The sequence below is a fragment of the Misgurnus anguillicaudatus genome, chromosome 24 (genome assembly GCF_027580225.2).
Source record: "Misgurnus anguillicaudatus chromosome 24, ASM2758022v2, whole genome shotgun sequence".
NCBI lineage: Eukaryota > Metazoa > Chordata > Actinopteri > Cypriniformes > Cobitidae > Misgurnus > Misgurnus anguillicaudatus.
The window spans coordinates 6,847,381-6,863,343 of record NC_073360.2 but is presented as its reverse complement, the minus strand read 5'-3'; the positions used below and the strand labels follow the sequence as shown (position 1 = coordinate 6,863,343).

The following is a 15,963-nucleotide window of genomic DNA, read 5'->3' as shown; positions in this document are numbered from 1 at the left end:
CCTTTCAGCACTTGGACGGCGCCATGTTTTTTTTAAAGCATTACTTAAAAATGTTTCTCATCTCAGCATATTCACAGGTACAGAGTCATTATATACAATAAATCCGTGGGGTAGCATTTAAAAAAAAAAAACATTTAAAAATAGATGCATTTGTTTAAAGCAAAGCATTTATTTACTTGCCAGGGTAGCTACAGATGGAGCAGCTCTTTACACCTTCTAACATCTCATAATCGGTCATCATTTATGTCCAAGAGACTCGGATCCGAAACTGCGCTCGGATGAGGCCATGGAGATCGGTAGGCACAGACAGTAATGAAATTAAAATTCAAAATACACGTAATAACCTACATGTGTCAAAAATGATTTCCTAAAATATTCATAAGTAATATATAGGTAGTGCAAAATATTTTTACTTAAAAAAAATCTCCCTCTCGCCAATAGGGGGTGCTGCAGCACCTGAAGCACCCCCACTTCCCGCGGCCATGGACCTTACCAACACAAACATCAGCCATCAGGGCTGAGGTTCTCTGGTGCCTGAACATCACAGCCAACTATCATTCATATAATTTGAATGAGGGCATTGGGGAATTGTTCAAAAACATGTTCACTGACTCCGATATAGCCGAAAGTTTAGCATGTGGCAAGGATAAAACGGCATACCACTTTTGTGGGTGTGTGTGAAGTGACACACTTTATTATTAATCTTTATTAATGTTTATGGTTGTTAAGTGTCATTTGTTTTTAAGAAGTGACAAGGTTATTATTCACTTTATTAGAACTAAGGGCTATGGTTAGGATAACTCAGGGCTAGGGTTAAGATAAGGACAACTGAAACTCAACTCGACACTACAAAAAAAAACACATAATTGACAATGACAAAACTTAATGATCACAATTAAATATTAGTGTACCTAATATGTATGATGGGTGTGCCAGTGTCACACTTATACTTTATAGTAAGTAGTAAGTGGTGCTTTGCATGCAGCATCCACACCCCAAAAAATGGCTGTTGCTTGATGTCGTTTTGGTATAAAAAAAAATTGTGGATGTGGTAAAAAAGGTAGTAAAAGGTAGTAAATTCATCTCTATGATTCCTGCATATACACTATATTAAACTTCATTGTGTTAGAAATACCTCAATAAACTAATCTTTCTTAAGTAAACGGTTTTAATTGCCATTTCTAACTGCACAATACGTCACATTTAAAACAATAAAATTAACTTATAAAACATTTTACTTTTTGAGATTTAAGACTACTGTGAGGTAATCATAACTTCAAGATATTATTTACGATTCTTTTATGGCAGGTTCTTTTATGAAAATTTTAATTCTTCATTTGATTTTTTCTTAAGAAACTTTTTTGAGAATACAAAATAGTCTTAACATTTTTCTTAAGTTTGAATTTAAAAAAGAAAATGGCAGTTAAGGAGAATTTTCTTCTTAAGAATGTTTTGTGAATCCGGCCCCAGAATTGGGAAACGCTGCCCTAAGGCATCGTTCAGGGCAGTTAGCCTGGGATAACAATCACCAAAACTTAAATCCACCACTGAGCTTAAAATTCTATTTCCAGCCTTGATAACCATTTATTAGGAAATGGAAAAAGGTGAACTTTTTTACACGGCCAATCCCTGATTGGTGGAACTGGTGGTTTTACAACTCTTCCCATGTTACAACCATACCCCGTCTCTACTATATTCTACATGTAATTAAAATAAATTCAGTTAACATGTGAATGGTTTGGAGGGAACATGACCACAGTTATGTCCATAGATTCGTAAAATGAGGCATGATGAGATGTTGATGTTAGTCAGCGGGGGGAGGCAATGAGCTGATAGGGTCGAAGCAATATGGCAAAGCTGCTGAGCTCAGGAGTGAGGTCTATATCATCTGGACCATTCGGACAGCTGAAGCTGAACTTCTGAAGTAGAGACACAATGAACAGAAATAGCTCCATACGAGCCAGAGACTCTCCCACACATGCGCGTTTACCTGTGTGGAAATAACAAATGAGATGATGGCCCTTAATATATTTATATGCTAAAACTCTAAAACACACATATGATCCTGCTGATTTAAGGTAAACTTTTTTATATGATTTAAAACCTGGAAATTATTTTAGTATCTTGAAAAAAGCAAACAAGACGTGCCACCATTTTGTTAATCAAGTGTAAAACACAATAGCTGTGTCCCAATTTGAAAGCTGCGACCTTCGAAGGAAGTAGTCTAAGACTGATTGCGTCACAACAGCGCAACTGAAGGCTAGTAAGGCCGTCTCTATTCGAAGGCTGTTTAAAATTAAGCCTCAAATGCATCCTTATTTCTCCTCGCTGCTAATGGATATTTCCAGGGGCGTCATGCACCAATTTTTTTTAAGGGGGCACAGTGTCAACAGCTCACAGAAATTTGTGCAGAGCTTTCAGTCTTTTCCATGGCACTTACATTTCTAACAATCTGAAAACCCCTGCTTTCATGCAAAAACCTCCAAAATAAGAGTGATGACTAACTTTAATATCAAATACTATTCAATCGGAATAATGACACATTTGCATCATATTTACATCTGAAACGGCATGTTTTATTTAAGTCTTAATTGCTTGTTTAATTGTGTCATTAATGCATTTTGCACAACAATTACATTATCATATAAAATTAATGTAATTTTAAATCCGTAAAGTATATAAACAACGAAAATGACATAGGCTATAGCCACGTGATTAATATTAATGTTCAATAATGATTTTAAAAAATATGTTTAGATAAAATTATTAGAGGAACGGATTTTTGCATTAAATTTTACCTCATGTGAGATTCCGAGCTCGCGTGAACTCTGGCGAACTTTGGCGTTGTGCCAAGAAGATGAATCTCTACTAATATAACGTTGAGACGGTCACATTTAAAACCATACATTTTCTACACAGAGGAGGTTAACTGCACATTACCGTACTGGGGTTTGGAAATGTTGTGAGCGTTTCTAACACGTTTTAATTCCTCAGATAGCCAAATGCAGCTGCAAGCCAGCAACAGCAGAGAGCTCGTGAGCGCGCCCAGACGCTGATGACGTCTGCGACTGCGCTGACTGCAGCACCAGCTGCCGCCAGAATAAAAGTAATGTAACATGATCAAAACACTATCAAAACAGCCAACTTTGGCTTAACTTAGCACTTTACTGTATACGTTACATTATTAATATGCTCGCTTGTACGGTTTAACCGCTATCTCTACTTCTTATATTATCTATTGATTTTCTGTGTTCTCCTCTACATCTTCTCATGTAAAGCTGCTTTGCAACAATTAACACTTGTGAAAAGCGCTATATAAATAAATTGAATTGAATTGAATTGAAAACAGCGAAAATCTCCGAAAAGTGACAAGGATGCAGCACAGAATGTATAATATTGTGCATATTAAACAGATTAAAAGTCAAATAACAGATTAATGGACGCTTATTTGATTTTGAGGTTAGATGCAAAATCCATTGGCTCAAAAAAACCAAGGGGGCAGGTGCCCCCTCAGTTTGAATGGGCATGACGAACTTCGAACTGGGACAGGTCTAACTCTTATTCCCATCTCTTTTGTGATAACAACAATTAGGCCTACGTTTATTCCCACAGCGCTAAACTACCCAATAGCTGAAAAAGATAAGAAAATAATTCACTATGGATTGATGTTAGAAGATTATAGATTTTAGCCCAAAATGTACCTGCAGAGAAGGGCAGAAATGCTGGATTCTTTTTAAAGTTGCCACTGGCATCCAAGAAGTGTTCAGGGTTAAATGTCCAAGGTGTTTCCCACTGCCCCTCATCCCTCAGGACAGAGTGCAACAGGGGAATTATCACTGTGCCCTGTAGTAATAAAAACCCATTTCAAATTACTGTGATATATCACATATTTGATTGTTAATGTACAAAACAATATCAACTATATAAAGGGATCAGCGCTGAGAAGGTCCGAGCACTCCGTGCTTGTTTGATTTTTACCTTGGGAATCAAATAACCTCTGAATGAGATGTCATGTGTGGCATAATGGGGAATGTTGAGGGGAACAATGTCTAGATATCGCTGAACTTCATGAATCACAGCATCTGTGAAGGGGAGGGACTTCCTGTCCTCCATTGTAGGGATTCTGTCCCGTCCGATAACTCGATCAATCTCCTTCTGCATTTGCTCTTACACAAAACATAAAGTGATTAATTTTATTTTTTACTTGTTCCCATTTTATTCTAAACTTTCCTCTACATTTATGCATTTTGCAAGAAAATACATGACATAAATAGATACCTAAATGGTTGGGAGAATTACGACTCTTCATGTATACGACTCACCTTGTATGTGTGGGTATTTGATGAGAATCATAAGGGAGTAGTTGATAGTTGTACTGGTGGTCTCTGTACCAGCAAAGAACAGATTTACAACAGTCCCAATCAAGTTATTTTTGTGAAATTCTGTATCAGGATCGTCTTTTTCCTTTTATACCAGAGAGAAGAAATTATATACATAATGCTTAAAATGACCCGAGAAATATAAAATCATGAATGCTTTAAACCTGTGTGAGTTTGATGAGGAAGCAGTCAATAAAATCCTTTGGATCAGTAAAGTCCAAATCCTGCTCATGCTCCTTGATCTTACTCATGATGAAAGCACTTATCTCATCCATCTCATTAAGGATCAATGTATGCTGACTGCCAGGTAAGAGCTCCATTAACCAAGGGAAAAAGTTGAACAGCTGTTGAGGATGAGATGTGTTTTATAATTAGAAGTCGTTATAAAACATAAAGCTCTGTAAAATGCAATGGATTTTTGAAAGCAGGGTTTATTCCAGAAAAAATTATGTTGTGCTAGTTAAAAGTCACTTGACATAAGCAATTAGCTTAATCTGATCTCTATCAAAAGTTCTTTACAAAAATGCAGTTATCTCAGCTTTTTGCTCAAAATTTTTAAAGAAACCTACCCATATTTGAGAGGTGATAAAAGATAACAAATAAAGGTAGGACTCGTTTTTTGTTTGAAAGCAGAGGGTCGGTTCTTTCATTTGTATGTTTATATGAAGAGTTTGGTTCCAAATCGCAATAATCCATTTTGACAGATTATTTCTGTACCAAGAAATTGACAAGATGAAAACCACTATTTTCTGACACAAACTTTCACATAGCAACTTTAGATTATAAAAACATTAAAAAATCAAATCCATAACTTGATTTTCAAAGATTTATTATAAAAACGAATGATTTTTTTCCACAAAATGCAATAAATCCATGACGAGTTTTTTTTCCAAAATACTAAAAATCTATTGAATCAATGTATAAATGTGCATTCATCTTTACCATTTTATATTTATTTAGTTGACTAGTGGTATACAATGACTAAAAAAAAACATTAATGGCATTAACCAAAACACTTTCTTTGTCATATTAAGAACACTGTCATTGCTGCGGTTATACTTGGGACGGCGTCGCTGAACTTTTTTCACAGCGATCAACTGTACAATGTTTTGGTCCTGCTCGATTTTCGTTGACTTTGAGTAAAATAATGGAAAGTTTTTCATAAGATCCGCTGGGGTCAATGTGTTAGCATGACAGAAGCTAAATGCTGTCAGGAGAACAAGCGACCGTCTTCCGAGTGCCTCTCGTGTAAATTATAAGATGTTGATAGCTTACGTTTCTTTCCTGTCACAAAAAAACACCACACGTTTATCAATGCAATTAAAGTATTATTTTGCTTTTGTTTGTTTGTTGATCACGAAGTACAAGATGAGGAAAACTAGGATTCCGTGTATTCAACGCGCCGCCATTGTTTGTTTACACTGCATGGAATTTTGCACTGTAATTTGTGGAGTGGATTTATTGCGTACTGTAGAAAAGGAGAAATGGTGTTTATTGCTTTTTGGGAAAAAAGGGAGAAAAGATGACAGAATAACAGCTGAGAAACTGTATTTTGCATAAAATTAAGAATTTACTTTTAAATGCTGATCTGATATAATACTGATTTTGGCAGTAACTCGTTTTTTTTTAAATGCCGTTTATCGCGTTTTGGAACCAAACTCTTCATATGTTTAAAGAAAAACATTTTTCTGGAAGGCAGTAAACTTTGTGAAAATCATAAAAAATGCTGGTGCTGGCTGGAAACTTTTAAAAAAAAATGCTGGTGGGGAAAGAGTTAGACATTTAGGGGTGGTTTCCCGGACAGGGATTAGGTTAAGCCAGGACTAGGCCTTAGTTCATTTGGGTAATATAACTCATTTTAACAAACATGCCTTACTATAAACATTACTTATTGTCTGCAAAACAAAGGGCACTGATGTATTTTAAGATATGTCAGTGCAAGTTGTTCACCAATTACAAATCTAGATTTAAAATCATCAAGTGTACTCAAATTTGTGTTCTTCCCTCTGTCTTTGGAACAGATTCCCCCGGGTCATGGAATTTCTGGAATATCAGACATTGAAAGTCAGGGAATTACATTTTTATTTTTTACCAAGTCATGGAATATCAGGAATTTTTGTTTGTTGCTTTAAATTTAAGTTTCTATTTATCAAAATGTAATGCGCATGTGACATAAGGAATATCATTTCCAGGTTCAAGCCTCCATTGACTACAATTCAAACAGTGTACACTACATTATCCAGGCTCACGGCATCCTGGACATGGAAATTTAGCTTTTTAGTCAGCGCAAGTAATGGAATTTAACAATTGACTTAGAGTGGAAACCCTGTTTGTTGGGTCACTTTTGAAAATATGTATGAACCCTGCTTTTGATTATTATTACTTTTTTTGATCCAGCACCAGCATTAGTGTCAAATGTCATTTTAATCAGGACTTTACCAAGACTCGAATCTACGTTGCTCTGTCCCACCTGGTTACCTGAGCACTGGGACTGCTGGCATAACGCTGGACATTCGAGATGATCTGGAGCAAATGTAAGAACATTTTATCTTCGTATTCAAAGCGCTGCCCAAACACCAGAGAACAGATCACATTGGACACAGTCCGAATGAAAAAGGGAGCTGGGTTGACAGGTGCAGCTGAGAGACAAGATTTTATGTAAACTTCTAAAGCTTTTAATTCAGAACAATAAGGCTGGATTTACACTGCAAATCTTGAAGCCTAATTCCGACAACCCACTTACATAATTTTTTAAAAGCAACTCATATCCGATATCCGCATTTACACTAAACACTTGGCAAAACTCAAGGTAAATTCAATGTAGACATACTGACCCAGAACAGCTTAAGGAAATAAAACGCTTCGATATGCAATGGACACAGACAAAGTTATTATACAAGATTATAGAGGACTATTTCTGTAACAATACATAAAACTTCAACGTTACTAAACTAAGTGGAGCCGTCATACTCTATTGCACTGCAAAGAAGACTCATGTGATCGCGGTTGGTGTCCACCTGAGTTGACATCATTTGCCATCGTCACATTTTTTATGATGCACGACACGTCTTGACACTGAATAACCAATCTGTTTGCTTACATTATGGACGCGAATGCATGTATCTGATTCATTCCGATTTATTTCCACATATAAATGAGGCATGAAAACGATTGGAGAATATAGGATTTTACGCGCATTATTCCTGCTTAATCGTCCATGGGTCATATCCAATCTGTGCCACTTAAGGGACAAAAATATCGGAATTGAGTCACTTCAAACAGGCAGTGTAAATGCGGCCTAAATGTATTTCCTTGTGCCGGGTGATGTTAAATGCTCTCACAATTGGATTCTTCAAAACTTTTCAACATGTGTCTGCTCTCCTGTAGAGTCCACTGTTCCATTCTTTTGCGCCCCATCCCAAAATTTCTCAGTGTGGTGAGAGTGAAACGCCTCAGCTGACGCCAACGTTCTCCATTACTTATGGCCAAACCTACAGATGCATACGAGGGACAAAACTACAGCTGAATTATATTAAAGCTGCCAACATATTTCTATTAAATACAGTAGCAGTAAACATAAAGGTCTCACCATATCCTTTCACAATTCTTTCTAGAAAAGGAATAGGAGCTCTGTCTGCAAAGTCTTCTGCATGATCCACTAGAGCCTCTTTCACAGTGTCATAACCGACCAGAACCACGAATCTCTGAGGCCCGAGGTACACCGTCATCACGGGACCATAGGTTTTACTCCACTGTTTAACAAAACAGACTTGGACAGGTTGGATCTCTATATAAGGTTTTTGTTAACAAGTTTGTAACTTAAAGGACATTTATTTTTTGATCACCCAGATGTTTCTGAACAATTTAATTGGAAATCTCCTTAGACACAGTTGATCCATGAATTATCCAGTATTATACTTTATTTATAATGGGCTTGTCTGAAAAACACATAATCCTAATTTTTATCTCCATAACATATTCCAACATTCATACGTATTAATAGCCTACTAAACTCATCAGTTCCCTTTATTGTAATTTTACCCATACTCTCAGAAATAAAGGTACAAAAGTTGTCACTGGGACAGTACCCTTGCAAAAAGTTACACCTTTGTACCCAAAGAGTGCATATTAGTACTTCAAATGTACATATTGGCAGTTCAAAGATACCTAAATGATACATATTAGGACCTTTTTTTAAAGGGTACTGCCCAAGTGACAGCTTTGTTCCTTAATTTTTGACAGTGCACCACAAGGGGGTGATGTTGCTCTTCCTAAGTGACATCATCAAACCCTCTCTCTCACCACTGACTTAACAAGTGAACAAGTATGGGTATATCACAAAAAGAGTATCAAAAGTCAAAAAGCAAAGATTTGAAAGTATAGTGACAGATTTGAGAGGTTGTATGTGCCTATTTGTGTTTGTACAACATTTTTTTTTGTGAGTGTTAGTTTACACATTTGTGACTATTTGTCTGCAACTTCAAAATCAAAAAGTTAGTGATTACTGTCCACGAGTGCAAATCTCAACATTTAACTTCAGATTTTGATTGAGCAAGTTTTCACATTGGGACTGTGAGTATAAATATTAATGTACACGTACAAATATTTATTTTGCAAGTTCTCAAATGAAAAATTACAAGATATCAAGTTTTAATACAAATTTACCCATAAAAATATGTGTTTCATGCATCATGTAAACGTATGTGCATCACGCGTCATGTCAAAATACGTGCCTCCTGCAAACAATTTAAAGGGGTTTATGATAAAGTGATGCTCACGTTTTCCAGATACTCGCCTAATCTCATGTGTAATCAGAGTTTAGTGTTAAATTAGTTTCTTGAGAGACGTGAGCGTCTCTTTTATCATAAACCCTTCAACGCAGCAGGCACATATTTTGACTTGACAGGCAGTGGAGATAGGTTCACATGATGCACCGAACACATATTTTGACATGACGAGCCACACACATAACAACCTGAACACATTTCTACACTGAGTTTATAAAATTTCTGCCCATATGTGTAACACTGTAATAATATTACTTGACAAGCCCATACTTCCAAAAATCTTGGTAATTAAATTATTGCCTGTAAAATAGTGCGCAACTAATACATTTGAATAAGTGCTTTGTTGCACACTTTTTTTCAACATTCAAATAGTAAAAACACTGGCCATGTTTTCATGCATACTTTATTATTCTAGTAGTTAAACTATATTCTGAGATATATACACAAAGTCCTGCTTTCTCTCTTACCTTCATAAAGCTTTTGAAGGGTGCATGCTTGTCTATCATCAGTAAGTTACCAATCAACGGCAGAGCATGTGGTCCTGGGGGTAAAGACAGTCCACTCGCCGCCTTCTGCCATGTAACCAATATCAACACAACTAAAACTAAGACCAACACCAATGAACTGAAGATTTCCATGTTTTAAATATGTTACATTCAGTCTAGTTTTAATTCTTCATATATGTTTGTTTTCTTCCTTTCCGTCTGTTTATTATTTCCAGCAGGAGCATAGCAGGAAGAGGGCGGGTCCAGCAGATATGGGACAGGGGTGAGTCATGTGACCAAAAAACAAGCCTACAACATGTCAGCACAAACTGAGATCTAAGCAGGCTTTTTGTGTTTTCACTACATTTTAATAAGACACAAACTCACCAAATTAAATAAAAGATAAACATAGTAAATACAGTTACTATGGTTACACTTTAGTTTAAGGTGTCCTTGTTACAGTATGATTACAGAAATTAGAACTAATTTTAGAAAATGATAAAAGCACAAGGATTTTATTAAAAATATCTTCATTTGGGTTCTGAAGATAAAGTCTTATGGGTATGAAACAAAAATTAAAGGAATAGTATGTTTTATTGACATTTACATGTTAAACGTGATACCGCAGTCTAAATTCAAAATATTGGAGACAATGGGCCCTATCTTGCACCCAGCGCAATTGACTTTGTCAGTGACGCATGTATCATTTCGTATTTTGCACTGGCGCACAGCGGGTTTTTCCCTCCACAGACGCACGTCGGCAAACTAGGGAATGAACTTGCGCTCCCTGGGCGGTTCAGCGCAAAAAAGGAGGCGTGCTCCGGCGCAAGCCATCTCTTATGCTATTTTGCAGTTTCAAAAAACAATTGCGCTACTAACCAAAAAAAAACTAGTCTAAAGTCAGTGGCGCGTTGCGCGTGGTTCATTATGCTATTTTAAGGGCGCATGCTTGATCATAATGTATAGCGTGCACAACGCGCATTGCTTGTCTAATCTACACAGATGCTGTCACGGTTAATCCGTGTCATGTCTTGTCTTTGTTCCGATTGTTATCACCTGGACATTCATTGATTAATTACCTGCCTCATCACACCTGTTTGTCATTTAGTCTGTGTGTGTATATATACCTCTGTCTTCTGTTTGCTTACTGCTGTGTCATTGTCATTGCTACTAGTGATGCGCGGGTCGGCGTTTTTCCAACCCGCGGGTCCCGCTTTTATGAAATATTTGGCCCGCCCCAACCCGCACCGCAACACTGTATCTATTTTTACAACCCGCATCGCCCCGCGCCCGCGACCATTAAAATAGACATATTAGGCATTTTTAATGTAAATAAAAAGAGGCTTTATTTCAGCCTAAGAGTGCTTGGAAACAGCCATTAGATTACATCGCCCTGTAAACTGGCAACAACATACACCAATGAGCCATAGAAACCAGCATGGTCATATTAATATAGAGATAGGATAATGATAAACCAGGAGTGTCCAATACATCGATCGCAAAGGCAATGCTGGTAGATTGCATGTAAGTTAACTGTGTATTCTCATGCTGCTCCATGCCTCCACGGGAAAATTGGCATTATGAGTAATTGTGAAACACATAAGTCTTTTTGAGTTGCTGTGCCTTTCTTCTCATATGTGTTTTTATAAATCTTATGCCTGCCGCTGCAGCTCAGTCGTGTAAACTTCCGAAATTTACAAGCATGCAATTGCATCGCATTCTTCTTGCTTTCATGCACGAGATGAAGCACGCGAGAGCGAGCGAACGAGAGAGAGAGAGAGAGAGAGAGAGAGAGAGAGAGAGAGAGAGAGGCAGCGTTGTGCTGATATATGCTTCTGATACTATTGTAATTTTCTTTCAAGTTTGTTTCACTAAATCTCCGCTATTTTAAACCGTAATCGACATGTGCTCCAGGATTTTTTTTACTCCTCAAGAAAATAGAGTAATGGTGACATCCCTAAATCCAATGTAGAGATATATGCAGTATAGTCCACGCATTTAAAGTGTTTTTAACATGTAGAACTTGTCGGCTTTATCATTTTAAAAGTAGATCACCACACAAAAAAGCAGCATTTGTATTATCTATTCACAAATTCCCTACCTTAATTTCTCCTGCAGATCGTCTTTCATCTTTTAATTCTCCGTTTGTTTTGTTGTTGTGGCTGGCAGCCAGCGGAGCTACTTGGCGCTTCCGTGACGTCAAAGGTTTGGGGATATCAAGTTACGTTGCGCAATTTACGTTGCGGAAGTTACGTTGCCACATAGGCCTACGTAATTTAACCTTATCATATAATTAAATTTAAAAATATATATTCCCAAATATTTAATATATATGCTACAGGGAATTAGACGCAACATATCAGTTTTTTAATTTTGTTTTTAATGACCCGCCCCAACCCGCCCCGCATTAAAGTTACAATTTCTTTACCCGCCCCAACCCGACCCGCGGGTTACCCGCGGGGCCCGCGGGTTACGAGACGACCCGCGCATCACTAATTGCTACCCCGTCTGTTCCCTGTCTTGGATGTTCCTGTGTTCACCATCTTATCCCTCGTGTTTTATTATTAAATGTTATTTATTTTTGGACTTTGCGTTTCCGTCCTGTCTCTCCTTCCATGTCGTGACAGATGCAACAGTTATTTTTGCAAATCATAAATTGTTACAATAAAAAATATAAGATAAGGGAAATCATTAAATCATAAATTGTTACAATAAAAATATAAGATAAGGGAAATCATTAAATCATAAATTGTTACAATAAAAAATATTAATACATGAGATAAGGGAAATCATTGTGGTGAGCATTGTGGTGATAGCTTTTATTTATTTTGTGTGGCAGCGTTAAACAATTATCATGCAAATAACGATTAAAATATTTTCATAAGTTTGTTGTGTGGCTGTATTACGTTTATTTTATCTAAATAATAATTAAAATGTTTTCATAAGAAACCTTCATGTATGTAAACTTGATTTGTAAGTGTACTTTGGGGTTGGACCTTGCTTGCGTTTCTTGTGTCCGATTTCAAAGCCCCCAAACCCTTTCAGCGGTGAGGGTGGACGCAGCGATGTCCTCCTGTGTGCCCGGCGTGCCCGATTTATGCTGGCAAGCTTGGGATCCCCCCGTCTCCTGACATCATTGTAGTGCTTGGCGCAGCTGATGAGACAATTGCGTCTATTTCCTCTCACGCCTGTTTAACCGACACTGATTTGGGCGGGTTTCTCCCATCCCCATACAAAACAACTTTGCTGTCTTTGACTGAACATGGGTCTCCTCGGCTGTGAACCGCTCCTGGCGTGCGCCTGTCAAATCCGTCATAATAATAGCAACCCGCCATGGAACTTGCACCCTTGAGTTTAAAGGGGATGTTGGATAGCGTTCTGATTGGTTTATTTGACGTTACGCCCAAACCACACCTATGAATAATGAACCTACTTCAGACCAACCCCTTATTGATTTGCGCCCGGCGCAAAACTTATTTCTCCCGCCGGGAAAATAGCAACAGCGCCCAAGATCCGCCCACAAAGTCACTTGCGCTTTGCGCTTCGGACTTGCGTTTTTAGATCGTTAAAATAGGGCCCAATGGGTGCATCCCAATTCAGTGGTTTCACCCTTTGAAGGCCGTATTTGAAGGCCAGTGACGTCACCGGGTCTTCGGCCTTTGATGGATCCTTCATGGTCTCAGCTATCCCAAATTTCAATCCGTGCCTGTATAGTTTGGGTATTTTAAAATAAACATTTATACACAAAACTGTATATTTAGCAAATTTACAGTGGTTAGTGAATAAAAACAATGGTTCACTCATTTGGAATTGGTTTGGATTTAAAAGTTTCGATGAGCAGCAAAAACAGCCCATCTGTAGGGAATGTAATAAATCAGTTGTATCGAAATGTGGAAGCACATCAAATCTCTTCCACCATTTACAACATTACCATCAAGTGCACTACGACGAGTGTTTACAACGAATTCGTGCAACAATTTCGGCCACGAAGACCAAGCAGACCAAAACATCTGTCCCGAAACAAAGCTCTCTGGAAGCTTCTTTATGGTCAAGCAGGACATGCAAACCTTATATGAGCCTGACTGTTCATTTTATGAAAGATTGGGAAATGAAAACTGCGTGTCTTCAAACCAGCCATTTTCCCCAAGACCATACTGGGGAGCATATAGCTGAAGCTCTGCAAGGTGCGCTTATGAACTGAAAGCTCGACGAAAAGGGACTCGTTGCTATAAGAACGGACAATGGCAGCAACTTATCAAAGCGGTGGAACTAAAAAAAATGGCAAGGGATGCAGTGCTTTGGTCACCGACTTCATCTGGCCATTGATGAGTGCAATGTTTTTATTAATATTAAATAATATTTTTTGAACTTGTGAAGCATGCTAAATGTATAATTTCATTTATATGCTTAACCAGTATTTCATCACAGAGTCTGAAACAATCTTGTTACATCTCATATCTATAGCTAGTCTATTCGTTTTCATATCTTTATTTAAATATTCAATAAAAGTGTAGCATTTTTATTACATAGAAAGGCTCTGATCTTTAGATATGTTTGAAATGTGCACTATATGTGCACAATATGTAAATGTGTATAAGTGCTAAAACTATAAGTGCATATACAGCTGCTAGAATTGTTGTTTATAAATCACACAACTGTGGTATACTGGATTAGTTATAACAACACTGTGATTGTGACATAAATGACTGTATTTCATATTTACATCCAATGTGGTTATTTTTATTAGGTTTTCCATTTTCTTTTGCTTTTTTAGTATGAGATAACCAAAGTTAAATGTCTTTAATGTATTTATTATAAGAAACTTAATTTTACTTCTGACAGGGCATGGCATGGATGACAGCCGCATCACTCGGGCCATTTCTCTTTGTAAGAAAGTCGTCAGCAGCTTCTCCTATAGCTGGAGGAAGAGAAGAGAGCTTGCTGAAGTCCAGATTCAGCTGGGTCTGCCAGCTCACCACCTCATCACAGAGTCAGTCACACGCTGGGGATCACGACAGCAAATGATTGAGCATTTCCTGGAGTAGGAGGGAGCAATCACAAAAGTTCTGTCTGCTAATAAAAAGTCCAGGCATCTTGTTCCTACATGGCAGGACATCGAGGTCCTGGAGGCAATACAGAAGGCTCTGAAACCCCTTCAGGACTTCACAGACGCGCTCTCCGGTGAGGAGTACGTCACAATTTCATATGTCAGACCTGTACTGCACCTTTTCAACACAAGTCTCCTGGCACATAAAGATGACGATAGTGAGCTGTGCAAATCAATCAAAACCTGCATAGTTGATTACCTCAATGCCAAGTATGCTGACCCAGCAACTTGGACATGGCCTCACTTTTGGACCCACGGTTCAGAGACAAATACATACCAAGTAAAAAAGATCAATGCAGTAAAAAACCAAGCTGTCTTAGAGGCAGAATCTCTCCAGACTGATCAAGGCAGCTATCAGCCTGACACAGCTGAGCACACGGTACCTGTGCCACTCCCTACAGACCAAGTAATAATGCCACCAACAGCACAGAAGAAGAAGTCACTGGCAAGCTTCTTCAAGCAGAGTACAAGCATAACAAGGAGGGAGTTAATTGAAAAATTACTTTCCAGCTACTTGCAATCAGATAATGTAGAGAGTGACACTGATCCTCTTAAATGGTGGAAGGAGCATGAGACAATCCTTCCAGCACTGAGCCACCTGGCAAAGAAATATATTTTAGTACCAGCCACCAGTTCACCTTCTGAAAGGGTTTTTTGCAGTGGCAACATTGTAACTTGCCATAGGGCCTCCCTTAAGCCTGAAACTGCTAGTACCATGTATTCCTTTTTGTATATATATATATATATATATTGGATAGCGCCATTCCACACACACACACACACAAAATACTGGGATATGAATTTTTGCTCATACCGCCCAGCCCTACCTCCCATGACGCGAAATTTCACGTGAATACCTCGAATGACTATAACAAATGAAGCGAATAAACTCAAAGGGGTGGTTTCCCAAACAGGGATTAGCTTAAGCCAGGACTAGGCCTTAGTTTAATTAGAAAATATAACTAGTTTTAACAAACATGCCTTCCTAAAAACATTACTGCTGTGCATTTTGAGGGGAGAACAAAGGGCACTGATGTATTTTAAGATATGTCAGTGCAAGTTGTTTTCAGTTTGTTTTTAATTTATTTTAGTCTAGGACTAGTCTAATCCCTGTCCGGGAAACTGCCCCAAAATGTTCAAGCATCGAACTATGCGTAAATAGCACGTTTTAGTCGCCTCTTCCATAACTCGTGTGATTGCACAGT

General features: G+C 37.9%; 1 protein-coding gene and 1 long non-coding RNA gene across 2 annotated transcripts; one reads left to right on the top strand and one right to left on the bottom strand.

The window, feature by feature from the left end:
* Positions 1–1,559: 1,559 nt before the first annotated feature.
* Positions 1,560–9,919, bottom strand: LOC129438803 (cytochrome P450 2G1). The gene is made up of 9 exons (XM_073863259.1): positions 9,634–9,919; positions 7,969–8,131; positions 7,721–7,870; positions 6,858–7,018; positions 4,544–4,723; positions 4,323–4,464; positions 3,979–4,166; positions 3,702–3,843; positions 1,560–1,990 (listed from the first exon to the last, which is right to left on the bottom strand). Exons 1-9 carry the CDS (start codon positions 9,802–9,804, stop codon positions 1,809–1,811), a joined length of 1,479 nt encoding a protein of 492 aa, XP_073719360.1. The 5' UTR covers positions 9,805–9,919; the 3' UTR covers positions 1,560–1,808.
* Positions 9,802–15,490, top strand: LOC129437603 (uncharacterized). Its single transcript, XR_012367839.1, has 2 exons — positions 9,802–9,934; positions 14,494–15,490. It is a non-coding gene; the product is annotated as an uncharacterized lncRNA (long non-coding RNA).
* The last annotated feature ends 473 nt before the right edge of the window (positions 15,491–15,963 follow it).